The 21214-nt window shown below is 39.8% G+C and overlaps 1 protein-coding gene across 2 annotated transcripts in view; it reads right to left on the bottom strand.

The window, feature by feature from the left end:
• Window positions 1–21214, bottom strand: part of LOC133551663 (gamma-aminobutyric acid receptor subunit beta-2-like) — a 128949-nt gene that overhangs the window by 56185 nt on the left and 51550 nt on the right. For both annotated transcript variants that reach the window (XR_009806543.1, XM_061898612.1), the window contains exon 4: window positions 10645–10865. Coding sequence is in view for 1 of the 2 variants with exons in the window: in XM_061898612.1 (XP_061754596.1) it covers window positions 10645–10865 (221 nt within the window). In the remaining variant the exon portion in view is untranslated. The remainder of the gene's footprint in view (window positions 1–10644; window positions 10866–21214) is intronic.

Here is a 21214-nt window from a genome sequence, read left to right on the forward strand (position 1 = left end):
ACTATCACGGTATTTAGAGAATAAACTATTGGAGGCGCATCATGTCTTTACATCTAGAGGGGTCCACAAATTAAACAATAATCTGTAAAACACAAAGTGGGGCTAAGTACCGTATTTGATTGACATGACGAATTCCACACTGCTGTGATTATGACGCTAATGAGAAAAAAGATAAGTTTCAATTACAATTCTTGTCTGCAATTGTTTTTATGGTTTGAAGTTCATATGTTGTCTCATTATTTAGCTATAGATGTCCCTGTTTTCCAGCAATGTTCGCTAGCGATATCAAAATTGCTGTTCAGGCTACGACAAAATGTATTCATCTTTTCTTGATGCTAACGAATAGCACCGACGATGCTATAATTGGGTCATCAGTGTCGAATAAAAGCACTTGGCTTTCCTTCACAACAACAACAACAGCTAAGCTTTTAATTTAATTTTAATTTATAATATGAAAATATATTATACATTTTAATTTATATTATGATTATGGTGAAAGAAAATAAGTTCGAATGGACCAACAATCAAAATATTTCTTAGTAAGACTTAACACGACGTTAGTTTATCTTCACAAACAAGTCTTTGTAGTTATATTTAGGCATATCAACCACAATTGGATTTCTTAATGGAGTAAAACAGTATCCTCTTGTTTTAATGTTAGCGTATAAGTTTGTGAGCTGGCGCCAGTTAGTCCGTGAGTTGATCAAAACCCAGTTATCAATCATGTTCTTCGGATGATTTGAATTTAAAACGGTAATAGTACAGTGACCTCTGCGAGTTTTACTACAGTTACCATTTGTATGTTAATCGTTACACCATCAATATATAGTGTTTGTATACTGTATGACTTAAACAACTCTCCCGTCCAAAGGCAAAACCCAGTAACTCAATTTTGGTCAAAACTGAACTGATGATAATTTTGGAGTTCCTAGGTGATATGCTTTACATTAGTGTATGCGATATTGTAATTTGTTCCGTAAGTAAGCTGTTACGCGCATGGCAGGACCTAGCAACTACCACATAACCGCGTAGATACAACAGAAAAACCTAATATCTCAAGGGACCAATCGGAGCTTCTTTGTCAGTTGCTTTATTGTCTTTAATGAGACATTTGCACGAATGGGGGCCGATGATCAACCTGATTATGTGATATTATGGCACGAAGGGATATTTGGAAGATTGGCCCAGGACGTTGCAAGCACCTTCATTAAATGTGTTGTTCTTGATTCTTCCCCTTGCATACTCTTTTGGGCAAATAACTGTGGAGGTCAAAATAAAAACTGGATGCTGTACACGGCTCTTGCCCAATGTCCAAACGCAGAATGGGGCCCACCCGAGATTGTGATAAAATATCTGGAGAAAGGGTGCCCTCGGTAATGGCACCGTTCCCAAAGTATGTGGGCTCTATTGATAACCTCACTAACAACTTTAACAACGCCCTGCGCGAAACCATTGATAGTATAGCACCGCTGAAGTTAAAAAAGGCTCCAAAAAGGCGTACGCCATGGTTTACTGAAGAAACTAGAGCTCAGAAATTATTATGTAGAAAGCTGGAACGCAAATGGCGCATGACTAAACTTGAGGTGCACCATCAAGCATGGAGTGATAGTTTAATAACTTATAAACGCATGCTTACCTTAGCTAAAACTAATTATTACTCAAATCTCATCCGCATTAATAAAAACGATCCAAAATTTTTGTTTAGTACAGTAGCATCGCTAACCCAACAAGGGACTCCTTCCAGTAGCTCCACCCATTCGGCAGATGACTTTATGAAGTTCTTTAATAAGAAAATTGATCTTATTAGAAAGGAGATCAAAGACAATGCGTCCCAGCTACAACGGGGTTATAGTAACACAGATATGATTGTATATACGGCGGATACTGCAAATATCCAAAATAGTTTCTCTCGTTTTGATGAAATAACATTAGAAGGATTGTTACAACGTGTAAATGGAATAAAACAAACAACATGTTTACTTGACCCACTTCCTGGGAAACTTATCAAGGAGCTTTTTGTATTATTAGGTCCATCAGTGCTAAATATTATAAACGTATCACTTTCCTCGGGCACTGTTCCCGTTGCATTCAAAAAAGCGGTTATTCATCCTCTCCTTAAAAGACCTAACCTCGATCCTGACCTCATGGTAAACTACCGACCGGTGTCTCACCTTCCCTTTATTTCGAAAATCCTCGAAAAAATTGTTGCAGAGCAGCTAAATGAGCACTTAGCGTTTAACAATCTATGTGAAACCTTTCAATCCGGTTTCAGGGCAAATCACTCGACTGAGACAGCCCTCGCAAAACTGACTAATGATCTATTGCTAACGATGGACTCTGATGCGTCATCTATGTTGCTGCTCCTCGATCTTAGCGCTGCTTTCGATACCGTCGATCATAATATTTTATTAGAGCGTATCAAAATACGAATTGGTATGTCGGACTCAGCCCTGTCATGGTTTAACTCTTATCTTACTGATAGGATGCAGTGCGTCTCCTATAACAGTGTGACCTCGGACTATGTTAAGGTAACGTGTGGAGTTCCCCAGGGTTCGGTCCTTGGCCCTGTACTCTTCAGCATTTACATGCTGCCGCTAGGTGACGTCATACGCAAATACGGTATTAGCTTTCACTGTTATGCTGATGACACCCAACTTTACATGCCCCTAAAGCTGACCAACACGCCGGACTGTAGTCAGTTGGAAGCGTGTCTTAATGAAATTAAACAATGGATGTCCGCTAACTTTTTGCAACTTAATGCCAAAAAAACGGAAATGCTGATTATCGGTCCTGCTAGACACCGACCTCTATTTAATAATACAACTTTAACATTTGACAACCAAATAATAAAACAAGGTGACTCTGTAAAAAATCTGGGTATTATCTTCGACCCAACTCTCTCCTTTGAGTCACACATTAAAAGCGTTACTAAAACAGCCTTCTTTCATCTCCGTAATATCGCTAAAATTCGCTCCATTTTGTCCACTAAAGACGCCGAAATCATTATCCATGCGTTTGTTACGTCTCGTCTCGATTACTGTAACGTATTATTTTCGGGTCTCCCCATGTCTAGCATTAAAAGATTACAGTTGGTACAAAATGCGGCTGCTAGACTTTTGACAAGAACAAGAAAATTTGATCATATTACGCCTGTACTGGCTCACCTGCACTGGCTTCCTGTGCACTTAAGATGTGACTTTAAGGTTTTACTACTTACGTATAAAATACTACACGGTCTAGCTCCAGCCTATCTTGCCGATTGTATTGTACCGTATGTCCCGGCAAGAAATCTGCGTTCAAAAGACTCCGGCTTATTAGTGATTCCTAGAGCTCAAAAAAGTCTGCGGGCTATAGAGCGTTTTCCGTTCGGGCTCCAGTACTCTGGAATGCCCTCCCGGTAACAATTCGAGATGCTACCTCAGTAGAAGCATTTAAGTCTCATCTTAAAACTCATCTGTATACTCTAGCCTTTAAATAGACCTCCTTTTTAGACCAGTTGATCTGCCGCTTCTTTTCTTTCTCCTATGTCCCCCCCTCCCTTGTGGAGGGGGTCCGGTCCGATGACCATGGATGAAGTACTGACTGTCCAGAATCGAGACCCAGGATGGACCGCTCGTCGGGACCCAGGATGGACCGCTCGCCTGTATCGGTTGGGGACATCTCTACGCTGCTGATCCGCTTGAGATGGTTTCCTGTGGACGGGACTCTCACTGCTGTCTTGGAGCCACTATGGATTGAACTTTCACAGTATCAAGTTAGACCCGCTCGACATCCATTGCTTTCGGTCCCCTAGAGGGGGGGGGTTGCCCACATCTGAGGTCCTCTCCAAGGTTTCTCATAGTCAGCATTGTCACTGGCGTCCCACTGAATGTGAATTCTCCCTGCCCACTGGGTGTGAGTTTTCCTTGCCCTTTTATGGGTTCTTCCGAGGATGTTGTAGTCGTAATGATTTGTGCAGTCCTTTGAGACATTTGTGATTTGGGGCTATATAAATAAACATTGATTGATTGACATAATAAAGTTATTATCCGGTGAGAAATGGCAAATCTGTTCCGTCTTAATGGTACTCAAAGTCATTTATAATATTGCCTCTCATTTACATAATCATAAATAAACTGATGTTTGAAGAAGTACCATGCAAAGTCCTGGCAAGCTTACACATGGCCTCTATTAATATTTTACACTTATTAAATTTTTTAGTTCCATAACCATTGTCCAATTATTATTAACTGTATTTAATAGCAGAGAAATAAGTGTGTATTAGGAGGCTAGTCCAGTGCACGTGTTGTCTTGTAACAGCAACTTACTGATCTCCTGACCCAGTTCTGGCCATCCTACTCACATGATATTGAGTGTCAAGGGTGATGGATTTCTTCTCCCCAATTTCCTCCTAATCCACCCCTTCATCCAAAGTAATATTTTGGGCCGACTTTTGTCACATCTTGGGCTCATTGCAGGCAAGCAAATCCCAGCGATTCCGGGTATTTCATTTGCATATTGGGATTTGGTAGCGTCGAGGCCGATACAGTAGGTCACGCGCTTTAACTCGAATGACACGACATGACACAGGGATGATGCGTCCTGTTTGAGGTCTATTTCAGTATAATCTAACCCCTCGCAATCCGCCGCCAATGCAGAGAGTAGATTGGTTTAGTTGACACTCTTTCTTGTTGAACATATCACCTCAATATTTGTAATCAACTTATACACATCACCTGTGTTTCTTTGAGCTTCAAAATATTGTTCAGTTTCCTCAACATGACTAGCTCTTATTTGTACTCAGTCCAGTAATCTTAATACTTATCATTTTGCCCCATTTAGTGGCATAAATGACCAGTCCGAAAGTTTTCCAGCCATGCATTTTCTACCGCTTGTCCCTTTTGGGGTTGCGCTGGAGCCTATCTCAGCTGCATTCGGGCGGAAGGTGGTGCACACCCTGGACAAGTCTCCACCCTATCGCAGGGCAAACACAGATAAACAGACAACATTCACACTCACATTCACACACCAGGGCCAATTTAGTGTTGCCAATCAACCTATCCCCAGGTGCATGTCTTTGGAGGTGGGAGGAAGCCGGAGTACCCAAAGGGAACCCACGCAGTCACGGGGTAAACATGCAAACTCCACACAGAAAGATCCTGAGCCCGGGATTTAACTCAGGACTACTCGTATCCACTACATCGTATTCACTTTAAAATAATTCTCCTCACTTTCAAAGCCATCCATGACCTCTCTCCGTCTTATCTCTCTGACCTGCTCCATGTTGCCACGCACTCACGTTCCCTAATATCTTCTTCATCCATCCATCTCACTGTCCCCTTATTTAAACTGTCCACCATGGATGCACGAGCTTTCAGCCGCACTTTGGAACTCTCTACCACCAGACCTTCGTAACTTAGACTCAATATCCCTCTTCAAATTAAGACTCAAAACACACCTATTCCTGATTGCTTTTCCATTGTAATCATCTTATATTATCTATATATGTTGTTGTTGTTGTCGTTTTTATCCAACTTGATTTTATTGTTTTGATTTTGTACGGTGTCCTTGAAAACCCAGAGAGGCGCCTTATAAGTAAAATGTATTATTATTATTAATACTCAGGACCTTCGTATTGTGAGGCACATGCACTAACCCCTTTTCCACCATGCGTGATGCCCCAGTTATAATGTTTTGAGTTTGTGTCTGGACTGTGACATGGATTAATTTTGCTTCTTCTACACAAAGGATGATTCGCACGGGCGAGACGTGAATGTAAGTATTTTTTTTAATTTATACACTGTAATACAAAACAGGCAAAACAAAGGCCGCGCTCGGTGGCGGATAATAATCTATACTAAAAACTTTAAACAAAAACAGCACAAAGACAGGACTATCTACAAACAAACAGAAGATACTATAAAAGGCACAAGGCAAACCAAAACTAGCACTGAGGCATATATACAAAGAAGTCTTACGTGGCGTGGTCAAACAATAAACAGCGTGGCAAAGCATGAGGGTCCGGCAAGGAAAGGTAGGTAAGTGATCATGAGGGTTCAACACAGTCCAGTAGGTAAAGTAGCCAGGCCGAGGAAAGGAAAACAAATGACTTAAATACTGCTGTGGTAATTAGAAACAGGTGTGAGAGGCTGAGGATCGAGGCGTGACTAAGGGGACCAGGTGGAAACTAATGGGTTGGCATGGAAACAAACAAAACCAGGAAGTGCAAAACGTGAAGCAAGAGTCCAAAAACAAAACAAAACATGACCAAACATAAACCTGATTTACAGGCATGACAGCTTGCAATTTGGGAAAAAAATACTTCAGGGATTTTGCATTCAGATGTATGGCTATCTTTTATTGTTTGAGATGTGCCAATCAATTGACCAATTGTCTTGAAAAAATATGGGATTGCCATTGCCAATTAATGCCTTTTAGTGCCAATCACAAACGCCGATCCCCTCTGGATGATGCTGGATTGCTTGTTAGTCTCCAGGTGCTAGCAGCTGATTGTGTGTCTCCCCATTTTCCAAACGGTGCTTGTAACACACCAGTAAAACGGCTGATCAAACAAAACAGAAGTCATCGTCATGGACCCACTAGACGTGAAAGCTTGCTGTCCAATCAGCTAAACAGACTCCGCGCTGGCGTTTTGGGGTATTTACTGAGGAATTTGTGAAACAGAAACAAGACAAGACATGTTAGCACACTAGCTAATGCTAATGACATTATGATTGCACGTACAAACAAGTTTGCATAAAAACACTCTAGCAGACATTTCACATGGGAAGTTTTTTTATTAAGTATAAACAGTTTTAGTTATACTGTAAAACTTACTAACGTTGCTTTGAGTGATGAAAGAAGAATCCATACGAATACCAATGCAATGGACAGCGAGAAAACTGAGCGCCACTTCTACTTGCTGTGGTTAAAAGCACCAAATGGAAGGACACTGCAGCACCTGCAGTGAGCAAATTTGTCCAAAAGGTGGTGCCATAGCACACACAGTAAAACACCCTCTCAGTGTTTTTGCTTTTTTTTTTTTTTTGTATTTATGAATATATTTTTACTATGGCTATCAGTGAAGAAAAATACATAAATTAGCCACTCTGTTTCATCAGCCACAGGGTTCAAAATGGTGAAAAAAGGTAGTGGCTTATAGTCTGGAATTTAAAGTTTGGAATTTACTTTTGTTTATTTATTGTGTACAATTTACTTTCCATCCATCCATTTTCTACCGCTTATTCCCTTTCGGGGTCGCGGGGGGCACTGGCGCCTATCTCAGCTACAATCGGGCGGAAGGCAGGGTACACCCTGGACAAGTCGCCTCCTCATCGCAGGGCCAACACAGATAGACAGACAACATTCACACAATTCACTTTATTTTGATCAAAACATTTTATTTAATAAAAGCTAATACAAAAATTGTTGAAATATTGTGTTTTTATTGTTAAAGTTTCAATAGCACTCACCATAAATACGATCAAAAAAATAAAGTTAAAAAGTGATTGGTTTTGGTTTATTTTTATGTTTTGGGATTTTTTTGTGTCCCGTCCAGCCACTTAGGCAAATCATATTGTTGATGTAGATGCTCATATTTGCTGTACATATATACTTTACAAAACAGAAGTGTGGGATACCTCTCTTGTTGCCTTATTTGGATTTGACTTTATTAAATGGATTTATATTCATGTTTGGTGCAGCCGGACCAAAATAAGAGGGGATGGATTGAATTTAAAAAAAGGAAGACAGAAGGGGAAATTGGAATGGAAATTTATAGACATTGGTATTGGGAGATCTCACTCATTAATGATCGGTGTTTGAATCGGAATTGGCAGCATAAAAATCCCAAATCGGAAAATCCCTACAAGTGCTTGTTCCTTTGAAGTAGATCTGTGGTAACTGTAGGTTAGGGGCAGCATTGGCAGTGCCCCACCTGTTCTCTACATGTTCTGTCTTTGGGTGTTTGACACTTGATACTGAGAAGTGATTAGAACAATCACTCTAAAGATGCAGTACTTCTAATTTGTGTGAATACTCGAACATGAATTTGCCTGATGTTTTAATCCTCAAAATATGCTTAGGCGAGTGGAGTGAAGTGGACAATGCTTGAGCGCAGCAGGGAGTGCTCACACTGGCAAACAAACGACACGTTTGGTGTCAAATTGGCCCCGAAGTGGTTGGTGCACATAAATACAGACATACAGTAGCATTACCATTGGAGGGCTTATGGCTGCTTGGGAGTTTTCATGCACTGAAACTTCAACTCTTCATCTTTCTTTCGCAAGTTTTTTCCGAATTTTGCGTACAAATACACACTGATTGATTTGACGAATGCAGACACTATAGGTGTTAAAAAAATGAAAAGTCCTACCAATAAATGTGGCTGGCCGGTGGGCGAGTAATGGAGACAAACAGCAGACGTATGTGTCTAATCCTCTCTTCGACATTCTCTAATTCCTCAGTCTCCCGCAACAGCGCCAATGTGTTACCATAATAGCCATAAAGATGTTACAGTTTTCAATAACAGTTTTATGGCGTTTTGACTGTCAGAGGGCTATTTTAGAAAAATGAACTGATGAGACATCAGCGCGGTGCGCAAAGTGCACCGTCATCATGGCGACTGTAGAGGATTGGAAGTCAGTCAATTGGTTATTTTTTTTTCTTTTGTAATATTTAATTCATTTGTCATTAAAAAGCTATGACTTAGTGTCTTTCTGTCAGTTTTTATGCCTGAATTTATGTATCTTTATTTCATTTTCTATATTGTTTCTTTACTTGTTTGCATTTTTGTACATGTTTTTCTTTCTTTTTACTCTTCTTTCCTCAATGCATTAGCAATTTATTTATTATTATAAATGTGTTACATTTAAACACATGACGTGAAAAAACTATCAGTCATTTCCGGGCCATAGAGAAGAGTTCAGATTGAAATAGCTCTGCTTCTTCCTATTCCTTCTCGATCATTTTGAATTGAGCAAATGTAACCATTTAGAATGCAGAAGTAAAGTGATTTGTATTTATATAGCGCTTTTCTCAAGCGACTCAAAGCGCTTTATATAGTGAAACCCATTATTTCAGTCAAATTTAAACCAGTGACACAGTGGTTGCACAATAATAATTTTTTTAAGCTGTTACAGTAAACTTATTTATTACGTGTCCACAAAAAAAAGATCCACATTTGACTTACGATTCCTATTAATCACAATTTTGAATTGTGATTATTTTTTTTAAATGATAAAAAAAGAACAAAAAAAAATGATCATTATTATATTGTTTTTTAAGTTTTTAGGCCATCTCTTTGCAACCAAAATTAGCTTTTTTAACCTGTTTTGAAAAAGTTGTATTTTATTTAAGCCATATAATTGATATTTTCTACAATAATTATACCAAATAAAGAATTTATCCGGAATTGAATCATCTCCAAAGAAATTAGAAACGGATCAAATCGTTAAGTGCCGAAAGATTCACACTCCTATAATCATTATCAAGTATTTCTTTAGATTTAGATTTAACTGTCGTTTGTTCGTGTATTTTCTTTGGGACAGCTTCTTTTGCAGCGCTGGCTTTTTCATAGGATTTTACAACACTGTTGTTGCGATGTCTGCTGGCCTTTTAGGCCGTGGACAAGGTTTGATGTGTAGAAGCGCAATGTTTTATTCCCTTCTCGCAGACATTTTTCATATCATTTGATGCAAATAGCACGCCACATTTCGTCTTCTAAAACAGTGTAGAAGCCCCTCACTATCGACGTCGTGTTTGTTTACAGTAAGCTCAGGGGAAGTTTACGACTGGCCATTTACAACAGTGGTTCTTAACCTGGGTTCGACTCATCGTGTAAATAAAAACTTCTCCTTATTGGCGTATTATGGATATCCCAAAACAATGTTCTCTCTGATTTGCAGGTGTGTAATTAGTTGTGAGTTCATGCACTGTGTTGGTTTTGTTCTTTGAACAAGGTGATGTTCAGGCACGGTTCATTTTTTGCACAAGTTAAAAAACATACAACTTTGTCTTGAATTTGAAACATGATATGAAACTGGTGGGGTTGGGTACCTCCAACAAGGTTAAGAACCACTGACTTATAAGAAAGGGAGCACTTGATCTGCTCACCCTCACCCATCTACAGCACACCACAGCAAATCTTGCCCCATTGGAGTGTTTTTTATTTTATTTTTTGTTTTGATTCATCACAGGTATTTTGTTTTATGTTATTGGATGTATCAATAAATGTAATGTAAAAATAACAGACTAATTAATTGCCTTGATGTCAGTAAGAAATTGATAAGAGTGGAAATAAGCTGTCTAACTAAAGTTTTTTTTAATTAAATTCATATCAGCTCAGGCTTGACATTTTTTTTAGTTTTTCAGGCTTTTCCAGCCATTTTTAGTTCTCGTATAAATCATGCATAGACTTAACCAAAGCGTAAAGCACCAAACAAGCATTTGTCGGTTATGTGTCCTTGATGAAGGGCCATGGTCAGATCACTTCATCAGTCTTCTATTGTTGGTATTATTATTAGCTTTGAGGCAGGATTACACTTTCCGTAAATAACCTCTTCTAGCTCTAATGAGTTAATTACTGGGCTGAGAGAAAGTGTCGAGTCAATGTTCTGAAAAATAAAACTGACAAACGTTGTGGTGTGGGCATGAACAAAAGCTCACCTCAAACCGTAGAGCACGGTGCCATCCGGGTGCAGTCGGATCATCCTGTTTTTCACAGTGACACCGTGGACGAACGACTTCTTGTCATTGAGGAAGTAGGTGTCAGGCACCCAGAGCTGGTCAGCCACGCGGTTATCTAACGTCAGGTTGAGGGGGATCTCCGAATAGGACAAGCGCTTATCTCGCCAGGCCTGCTGGAAGTACATCGTCAGTGTGTAGTCCTGTTAGAATGGGAGTGACAAAGCAGGGAGTGGGAGAAAAACAAAAGGGTAGAAAGTCAAAGGAAAGTACGAGAGATGGATGAATAGGGGATGTATATATATATATATATATATATATATATATATAGAACTTTTTTTTTTTTTTTAAAAAGAGGGTTACTCTTAAAAGCGAGCGTTTACACTGCTGCTCTGTGATACTTTTACATGGCCAGCTCTCATTTTCGAACCACACAGCGCTTCAATATTAGATGAAGCCCACTTTAAATGCAAGTGGAACAGCACAAGTACAAAGCAGAGGAGCTGTCAGTACAAAGCTGAGGGATATGCCTTCTCTTTTCAGAGCGATGTGAAGAAGACACTATGAAATCTGCTTCAACATATTGTACTGTATATATAATAGAGAGTTATATTGTACAACAGATATTTTTACGTCATTCTACGATACACAGTGGGTTCTGGGCACCCCCCAACCTCAACAAACCCCTCCAGGAAACACAGTTATAAAATAAATAAAAAATCCTGATTTCACTCACCAGAACAGCAACAATGCAAATTAATCATCCAGTTTAAAAAATAATTGTGTTCGATAATACATCTGCTTCGAGTGTAACAGAGGCCAGTCATTTTCAAAAATAGTGCTAGCAATCTGGGTGATTGCCTGCGTTTTTAGCCCAGTAATCAGCACACTCGTCTTTCACACCGGCAACCTTGGTTCGCGCCCCATTCTGAGCAGTCGGGAAAAAAATCAAGCGTACACAATCGCCACACAAAGCAGAGCTGCCTGTGATTGACAGCTATCAACAACAATCATTGCATTCCGCAGTCAAAATCGGGGGGCCCCCCTAGGTTCAGCCCAGGTACGATCGTGCAGTCAAGCAGCCCCGACGATATATGTGGTTATATCACACAGCACTGCTGTATGTCATGCAGCAGAACCTCCGAACTGGAGCAATATGCTTTCCAGACACCAATAATTGTACACAAGTCCATAACCCAAATTAAGGAGAGCGCCACCTGACCTTCCCTTGTATGTCTTAGAGGGTGTTTTCTTTGGCTTCATTTTAAAAACCAAATAAAATCCAAAGTCAAACAGTTTGCATTCTAGTTATGATTACAACTGATGCAGTGGACACAAATCAAACACCTACTCCAGGATGCAATGACTTGTTTTTTCAAATAACAATCTTAAGTGTAATAAGAAGTAGAAGCTAGTGAATGTCATTGTCTCAAAATTACTTCTTTTTTTTAAACTATAGGCTAGAGCAGTGGTTCTCAAATGGGGGTACTTGAATGTATGCCAAGGGGTACGTGACATTTTTTTCAACTATTCTAAAAATAGCAACAATTCAAAAATCCTTTATAAATATATTTATTGAATAATACTTCAACAAGTTATGAATTTAAGTTCATAAACTATGAAAAAAAATACAACAATGCAATATTCAGTGTTGACAGCTAGATTTTTTGTTGACATGTTCCATAAATATTGATGTTAAAGATTTCTTTTTTTGGGAAGAAATGTTTAGAATTAAGTTCATGAATCCAGATTAATCTCTATTACAATTCCCAAAGAGGGCACTTTAAATTGATGATTTCTTCTACACTTGTTTAATTTTCAACAAGTTTTTAGTTATTTGTATATCTTTTTTACCAAATAGTTCAAGAAAGACCATTACAAATGAGCAATATTTTGCACTGTTATACAATGTTATAAATCAGAAACTGATGACATAGTGCTGTATTTTACTTCTGTATCTCTTTTTTTTCAACCAAAAATCCTTTGCTCTGATTAGGGGGTACTTGAATTAAAAAAAATGTTCACAGGGGGTACATCACTGAAAAAAGGATGAGAACCACTGGGCTAGAGCCTATCCGAGCTGCCCTCGGGCAGAAGGCGGCGTACACCTTGGACAAGTCACCACCTGATCAGAGGGACAACAACACAGATAGGCAGACAACATTCACACATGGACCAACACAGATAATTTACAATCACATTCACACACAAGGCCCAATTCAGTGTTGCCAATTGCTTATCCATTAGAAACTTTTACAAAAATGTTTATATAAAGTTAAAGTTAAAGTCCCAACGATAATCACACACTCACGAGGTGTGGTGAAATTATTCTCTGCATTTGACTCATCCACCATGTTAACCCCCTGGGAGGTGAGGGTAGCAGGGAGCAGCAGCGGTGGCCACGCTGGGAAATCATTTTGGTGATATAACCCCTAATTCCAACCCTTGATGCTGAGTGCCAAGCAGGTAGGGAATGGGTCCCATTTTTATAGTCTTTGGTATGACTCAGCCGGGGGTTTTCAGACTGAAAGTGTGCTGGCAAGTGTGAGAGTGGTGAGGACGGCAGAAAAGATCATCCGCACTCTTCTTCCTCCTATCCAGGAAATCCCAAAAAAACGCTGCCTGACCAGGTATCAGAAAATCTGTAGAGACTCCTCCCACCCCCACCAAGGACTGCTTTCACTGCTGGACTCTAGAAAAAGGTTCCGCAGCCTCCGTTGCAGAACCTCCAGGTTCTGTAACAGCTTTTTCCCTCACGCCATGAGACTCTTGAACGCATCACAATAATCCCATTAATTCTCCCAAAAAATAGATTAACTCGCTGGAATATAAAGACAACATAACATACATCCATAAACGTGGATGCATATGCAAAAGTGCAATATATTTATTTGTACAGTAAACTATTTTTTTATATCTGCACAGTATTGCTCTTTTTTATGCACTACAATGAGCTAATGCACTATGGACTGGACTCTCACTATTATGTTAGATCCACTATGGACTGGACTTTCACAATATTATGTTAGACCCACTCGACGTCCATTGCTTTTGGTCTCCCCTGGAGGGGGGAGGGGGGGTTGCCCACATGTGCGGTCCTCTCCAAGGTTTCTCACAGTCATTCACATCGACGTCCCACTGGGGTGAGTTTTTCCTTGCCCTCATGTGGGCTCTGTACCGCGGATGTCGTTGTGGCTTGTGCAGCCCTTTGAGGCACTTGTGTTTATGGCTATATAAATAAACATTGATTGATTGATAGATTGATTGAATGCAACCAAATTTGTGTTCTTATCTGTACTGTAAAGTTCAAATTTGGACGACAATAAAAGGAAGTCTAAATCTAAGTCTAAGGTTTAAAATTTTAGCCTTCCAATCTCAGGGCGAACCCTCTAACCAAAAAGCCACTGAGCAGGTTTGTTTATGTCTAACAAATATGAATAAATTGATAAAAAAATGTTAAACGGGTAGCGTTCAGGGCTCTAAGTCACGGCTGTCTGGTACATAACGAAACACTGACAAAATGTCCAGTCTTAAAGGCCTACTGAAATGAGATTTTCTTATTTAAACTAGGATAGCAGGTCCATTCTATGTGTCATACTTGATCATTTCTCAATATTGCCATATTTTTGCTGAAAGGATTTAGTAGAAAACATCCACGATAAAGTTCGCAACTTTTGCTCGCTAATAGAAAAGCCCTGCCTTTACCGTAAGTCGCAGACGATGACGTCACCCGTTGAGGGCTCCTCACATATTCACATTGATTTTAATGGGAGCCTCCAACAAAAAGAGCTATTCGGACCGAGGAAACGACAATTTCCCCATTAATTTGAGCGAAGATGAAAGATTTTTGTTTGAGGATATTGATAGCGACGGGCTAGAAAAAAAAAAAAAACGCGATTGGATTGGGACAGATTCCGATGTTTTTAGACACATTTACTAGGAGAATTATTGGAAATCCCTCATATTGTGTTGCTAGTGTTTTAGGGAGTTTAACAATACCTGATAGTCAGAGGGGTTTGTCCACGAGTGTCTTGAGGCCAGTGACTGATGGAAGTCGACGGCAGCTGTATGGACGGCACAAACTCAGCTGATCTCAGGTAAGTGGCGACTTTTACCACAATTTTCTCACCGAAAACTGCTGGTTGACATTTGGTCTGGATCCATGTTCGCTTGACCGCTCTGATCCTTAGGAAAGCTTCACCTCCGGGAATTTTAAACAAGGAATCACCGTGTGTTTGTGTGGCTAAAGGCTAAAGCTTCCCAACTCCATCTTTCTACTTTGACTTCTCCATTATTAATTGAACAAATTGCAAAAGATTCAGCAACACAAATGTCCAAAATACTGTTTAATTATGCGGTTAAAGCAGACAACTTTTAGCTGTGTGTGTGCGCAGCGCTAATATTTCCTTACAGTCCGTGACGTCACGCGTACACGTCATCATTCCGCGACGTTTTCAACAAGAAACTCCCAGGAAATTTTAAATTGTAATTTAGTAAACTAAACCGGCCGTATTGGCATGTGTTGCAATGTTAATATTTCATCATTGGTGTATAAACTATCAGACTGCGTGGTCGGTAGTAGTGGGTTTCAGTAGGCCTTTAACTAGTAATTCACACCCTTTTCTTCCTCAACACACTGAGAGGTTGAGGAAAAGTGAAATAATTAAAAAAAAAAAAAAAACAGAAGATGAATGTTCCTTGTATTACATGTTCTTACATTTGCAGACCCACTCATGTATCTTGGAGGATACATCAAGCTATACACTGTACATGTCTTCTAGGTAGAGACAGACATGACAAATCCATGTATCTGCCATGTAAGTGCTACATGTTGTCTGTTAGCTTCATGTGGTAAGCTGTCGTGTTCTGAGACGTGAGACATCCCTCTGCAATACATAAAACGTAGCCAGGCGCTTTAAAATAGTCACAAATAGTCAAAATGCATCATATTTGTAAGAGCTTCAAGGAATGAAATGTGTTCCCTAAAGTTGCATGACCTCAGTCGTTACAACATTGATTTGGGATTAAGGCATGATGAATGGATTTTTAAGAATGTTCCAAGCAGAAAGCAGATACAAGTGCTGAGTGGAGCACCAAAGTAACATTTGTACGCACGTACAACACTTAAGACCTTCAGTATATCAGTATGTGGAATTAAATTATGGAATGGATTAAGCATAGAAATCCAACAATGCACTAATATGATCCACTTCAAGGAACTTTTCAAACTTAAAGTGTTTACAAAGTACAAAGAAGAAGAACCATGATAAACATTCTAAAATTTAGCTCATCTTCCATTCATTTTCAAAATAATCTTACTCATCTCACCATATGAAATATAACTTTCTTTAGCAATTATTATGTATTTATGAATTTATTTTTATTGTGATCATACTGTGAATAAATTGAGAACAGAAAGTGGACACAAGTTTTCGCTATGTAAAGGAAAAGGGGTAAGATTAAATAAGCTCTGCTTCTTCCTACTACTTTTCGAACATGTTGAATAGAGAAACTGGAATTTGTGATGTATCATGTTGTATGCTCAACTCAACTCAACTCAACAAAAGTAAACGTTGTTTTAAAGCAGTATTACTCAAATGGGGGTACGCGTACCCCTGGGGGTACTTGAAGGTATACCAAGGGGTATGTGTTACTGTTTTTAAATATTCTAAAAATAGCAAAAATTCAAAAATTCTTCATAAATATATGTACTGAATAGTACTTCAACCAAATATGAATGTAAGTTCATAAACTGTGAGAACAATGCAATATTTAGTGTTGACAGCCTGATTTTTTGTGGACTGTTCCATAATTATTGATGTTAAAAATGTATTTTTCGTGAAGAAATGTTTAGAATTAAGTTGATGAATCCAGATGGATCTCTATTAAAATTCCCTAAGAGGGCACTTTAAGTTGATGATTACTTCGAGGTGTAGAAATCTTTATTTATAATTGAATCACTTCTTTATTTTTCAACATGTTTTTAGTTATTTGTACATCTTTTTTTTCAAATAGTTCAAGAAAGACCACTACAAATGAGCAATATTTTGCACTGTTATATCAATCAATCAATCAATCAATCAACGTTTACTTATATAACCCTAAATCACTAGTGTCTCAAAGGGCTGCACAAACCACAACACAAACCACTACGACATCCTTGGTAGGCCCACATAAGGGTAAGGAAAACTCACACCCAGTGGGACGTCGGTGACAATGATGACTATGAGAACCTTGGAGAGGAGGAAAGCAATGGATGTCGAGCGGGTCTAACATGATACTGTGAAAGTTCAATCCATAATGGATCCAACACAGTCGCAAGAGTCCAGTCCAAAGCGGATCCAACACAGCAGCAAGAGTCCCATTCACAGCGGAGCTAGCAGGAAAACATCCCAAGCGGAGGCGGATCAGAAGCGCAGAGATGTCCCCAGCCGATACACAGGCGAGCAGTACATGGCCACCGGATCGGACCGGACCCCCTCCACAAGGGAGAGTGGGACATAGGAGAAAAAGAAAAGAAACGGCAGATCAACTGGTCTAAAAAGGGAGTCTATTTAAAGGCTAGAGTATACAAATGAGTTTTAAGGTGAGACTTAAATGCTTCTACTGAGGTGGCATCTCGAACTTTTACCGGGAGGGCATTCCAGAGTACTGGAGCCCGAAATGAAAACGCTCTATAGCCCGCAGACTTTTTTGGGGCTTTGGGAATCACTGATAAGCCGGAGTCCTTTGAACGCAGATTTCTTGCTGGGACATATGGTACAATACAATCGGCAAGATAGGATGGAGCTAGACCGTGTGGTATTTTATACGCAAGTAGTAAAACCTTAAAGTCACATCTTAAGTGCACAGGAAGCCAGTGCAGGTGAGCCAGTACAGGCGTAATGTGATCAAACTTTCTTGTTCTTGTCAAAAGTCTAGCTGCCGCATTTTGAACCAACTGTAATCTTTTAATGCTAGACATGGGGAGACCCGAAAATAATACGTTACAGTAATCGAGGCGAGACGTAACAAACGCATGGATAATGATCTCAGCGTCTTTAGTGGACAGAATGGAGCGAATTTTAGCGATATTACGGAGATGAAAGAAGGCCGTTTTAGTAACGCTTTTAATGTGTGACTCAAAGGAGAGAGTTGGGTCAAAGATAACACCCAGATTCTTTACCGAGTCGCCTTGTTTAATTGTTTGGTTGTCAAATGTTAGAGTTGTATCATTAAATAGAGGTCGGTGTCTAGCAGGACCGATAATCAGCATTTCCGTTTTTTTGGCGTTGAGTTGCAAAAAGTTAGCGGACATCCATTGTTTAATTTCATTAAGACACGCCTCAGGCTGACTACAATCTGGCGTGTTGGTCAGCTTTAGGGGCATGTAGAGTTGGGTGTCATCAGCAAAACAGTGAAAGCTAACACAGTATTTGCGTATGATGTCACCTAGCGGCAGCATGTAGATGCTGAAGAGTGCAGGGCCAAGGACCGAACCCTGGGGAACACCACACGTATCAGAAACTGATGACATAGTGCTGTATTTTACTTCTTTATCTCTTTTTATTCAACCAAAAATGCTTTGCTCTGATTAGGGGGTACTTGAATTAAAAAAAATGTTCACAAGGGGTACATCACTGAAAAAAGGTCGAGAACCACTGTTTTAAAGAACAACTTTGTTGGGTTTGCAAAATGCAGTGTTGGGTCCTTTTGTCAGAAGAAAATGAGCTTGGCTTTTTCCAACTGCTACTCCTTTTCCTACTCCTTAATGTTCGATTGTGCAAGTGTAAATGTGACATGTAACATGTTAACCATGTTCAAAACAAATAAAACATTACCGAAATGTTGTAATGTCGATGCTCAAATTCCCTAAGCTGACACAATCAGCATGTCAATACACTCGCAATCCTCTCATCTTTTCTACCTTGGGAGTAAATTGTTCCTCGCTTGCCTGTCACTGGACTGCTTTCATGTCTCTTTTGATTGTTGAGTTGAACTGTGAGAGATGATATATTTTCTGTATATTTCCGACTCGCGTGAACAGATACAAAGTTGAAACTTTTTAATATTTCATAAACAAACAGAGGAACTCCTTTTTTATCTCCTGTGAAATTCTTTCATGACGAATCTAGGACACCATCAGCCCACACAATCATTCAGGAGAAACTTTCGATATACACCGCAACAAGTCTTACATAAACTTGCTTTTTCAAGGAACTTTTTTTTTTGTTTTTTTTGTTTTGTCATGACTGACATACCCACATCCTGGCAAAGGGACTTGAACATGCATTTTTGAACATGCCTGGAATGTGATATTCCGCAGCACCTTTGGGACTTGGATGTTGCCTGGAGGAATTTGGATAGCAGTAAAAAAAAAAAATTCCACTCATCCAATTTGACTTAATTGCCACATTATATTATGAAATCAATCCTTTGCCTCAGAATTCTTACTTTTGGCACAGTCATGAAAAAACAAATTTTCTGTTTGCATGTTGTCACATCTGATATGACTTGGGAGAAACTAGGTCTCCTCTCGTTCTCTCCTTTTTGGCTCCCACTTGCACCAACTTATCGACCGCACGTGATGCTTTCGCAACACTTCCTTTTCCAGTCGACAGTTATATAACAACTCGCACTGGTACACTGGACTGCAGCACGTGTGGGCGAAGGCAAGGCATTAGACAATCTTGAATCTTGAAATCTGCCATCCAAAACAGAGCATATAACTCTTTAAAATGGATAACATACACTACTGATTATTGTACATGTGAGTCTCCTTAACAGATTTCTATACTGTACTGTTGTTATATGTAGTTTTCCTACCACATTTCTGAGTCTCATTTGCAAGTATTATAGCAGAGTTTGCATGGTGGTAGTGGGTTGGTATAGCTCGAGTGTCCATGCAGCCACTTGAGGGTTCAAGGTTCGAACCCCACTTTTGCCATCGTGTCCTTGGGCAAGACACTTTTCTTCACATCTGTGAAGGCACCATTAATGCTGAGAGGTCCATACAGGTTTTGGAGCAACGTATGTTGTCATCCAAGCAACGTTATCATGGACGAACCCCTGCTTATTTCAGCAAGACAAGTGTTATAACAGCGTGGCTTCGTAAAACAAGAGTTCGGGTACTTTCTTGGCCCGCCTGCAGTCTAGACCTGTCTCCCATCGAAAATGTGTGACAACGGAGACCCCGGACTGTTGAACGACTGAAGCTCTATAATAATAATAATAATAACTTATATTTATATCGCGCTTTTCTAAACACTCAAAGCGCTCACAGAGAAGTGGTACTCAACATTCATTCACACCTAGTGGTGGTAAGCTACATCTGTAGCCACAGCTGCCCTGGGGTACACTGACGGAAGTGTGGGTGCCAGTTTGCGCCTACGGCCCCTCCGACCACCATTCATCATTCATTCACAAGTGTGAGCGGCACCGGGGGCAAAGGGTGAAGTGTCCTGCCCAAGGACACAACGGCAGCGATGTTTTGGATGTCAATAGGTGGGAAGCGATTCCGCAACCCTCAGGTTTCTGGCCGACCGCTCTACCCACTACGCCATGCCGCCCGTATATAAAACAAGAATGAGAAAGAATTCCACTTTTAAAGCTTCAACAATTAGTTTCCTCAGTTCCCAAACGTTTATTGAGTATTGTTAAAAGAAAAGGTGATGTAACACAGTGGTGAACATGTCCTTTCCCAACTACTTTGGCACATGTTGCAGCCATGAAATTCTAAGTTAATTATTATTTGCAAAAAAAAAATAAAGTTTTTGAGTTTGAACATCAACTATCTTGTCTTTGTAGTGCATTCAATTGAATATGGGTTGAAAAGGATTTGTATTCTGTTTATATTTACATCTAACACAATTTCCCAACTTTTATGAAAACAAAAACACATTCCTATCGAGTAACTCCCCTGCGGAATACGGACCTCTGCCCAGGTCGAACAATAACTGCTTAACTAGTTTGATTGAAAAATATATACATGTTGGCCCTGCGATGAGGTGGCGACTTGTCAGGGTGTACCCCGCCTTCCGCCCGATTGTGGCTGAGATAGGCACCAGCGCCCCCCGTGACACCAACAGGGAATAAGCGGTAGAAAATGGATGGATGGATATTATATGCCAGACTGTAGTATTTACTCCAGCCCTGAAGGTGGCAGTAATGCGTATTACATCTTCAACACTTTTGTCGCGGCCTTTTTGGCAGCATCTACTTCTAGCTCTCTGCCTTCGACTACCTCGGCCTATCCACCTGTTTTCTGCAAAATTTTACATATATTAAAATATTGAGTGTGCGTAATTATGCTATTTAGGTATGCAACATCATAACATAGTTCCTAATTGCCTACTATTGTCATCATAGAATCAGAATAGTTTTTATTGCCATTGTTTGAGAACGGGTTCACAAACTAGCAATTTTTCTTGGTGCAATCGTGTAACATAGAAGACATATAAGACAGAATAGGTAATAAGATGAGCTGTAAGTGCATACTTGCCAACCCTCCCGGATTTTCCAGGAGACTCCCGAAATTCAGCGCCTCTCCCGAAAACCTCCCGGGACAAATTTT

The sequence above is a fragment of the Nerophis ophidion genome, linkage group LG04 (genome assembly GCF_033978795.1).
Source record: "Nerophis ophidion isolate RoL-2023_Sa linkage group LG04, RoL_Noph_v1.0, whole genome shotgun sequence".
NCBI classification, from domain to species: domain Eukaryota; kingdom Metazoa; phylum Chordata; class Actinopteri; order Syngnathiformes; family Syngnathidae; genus Nerophis; species Nerophis ophidion.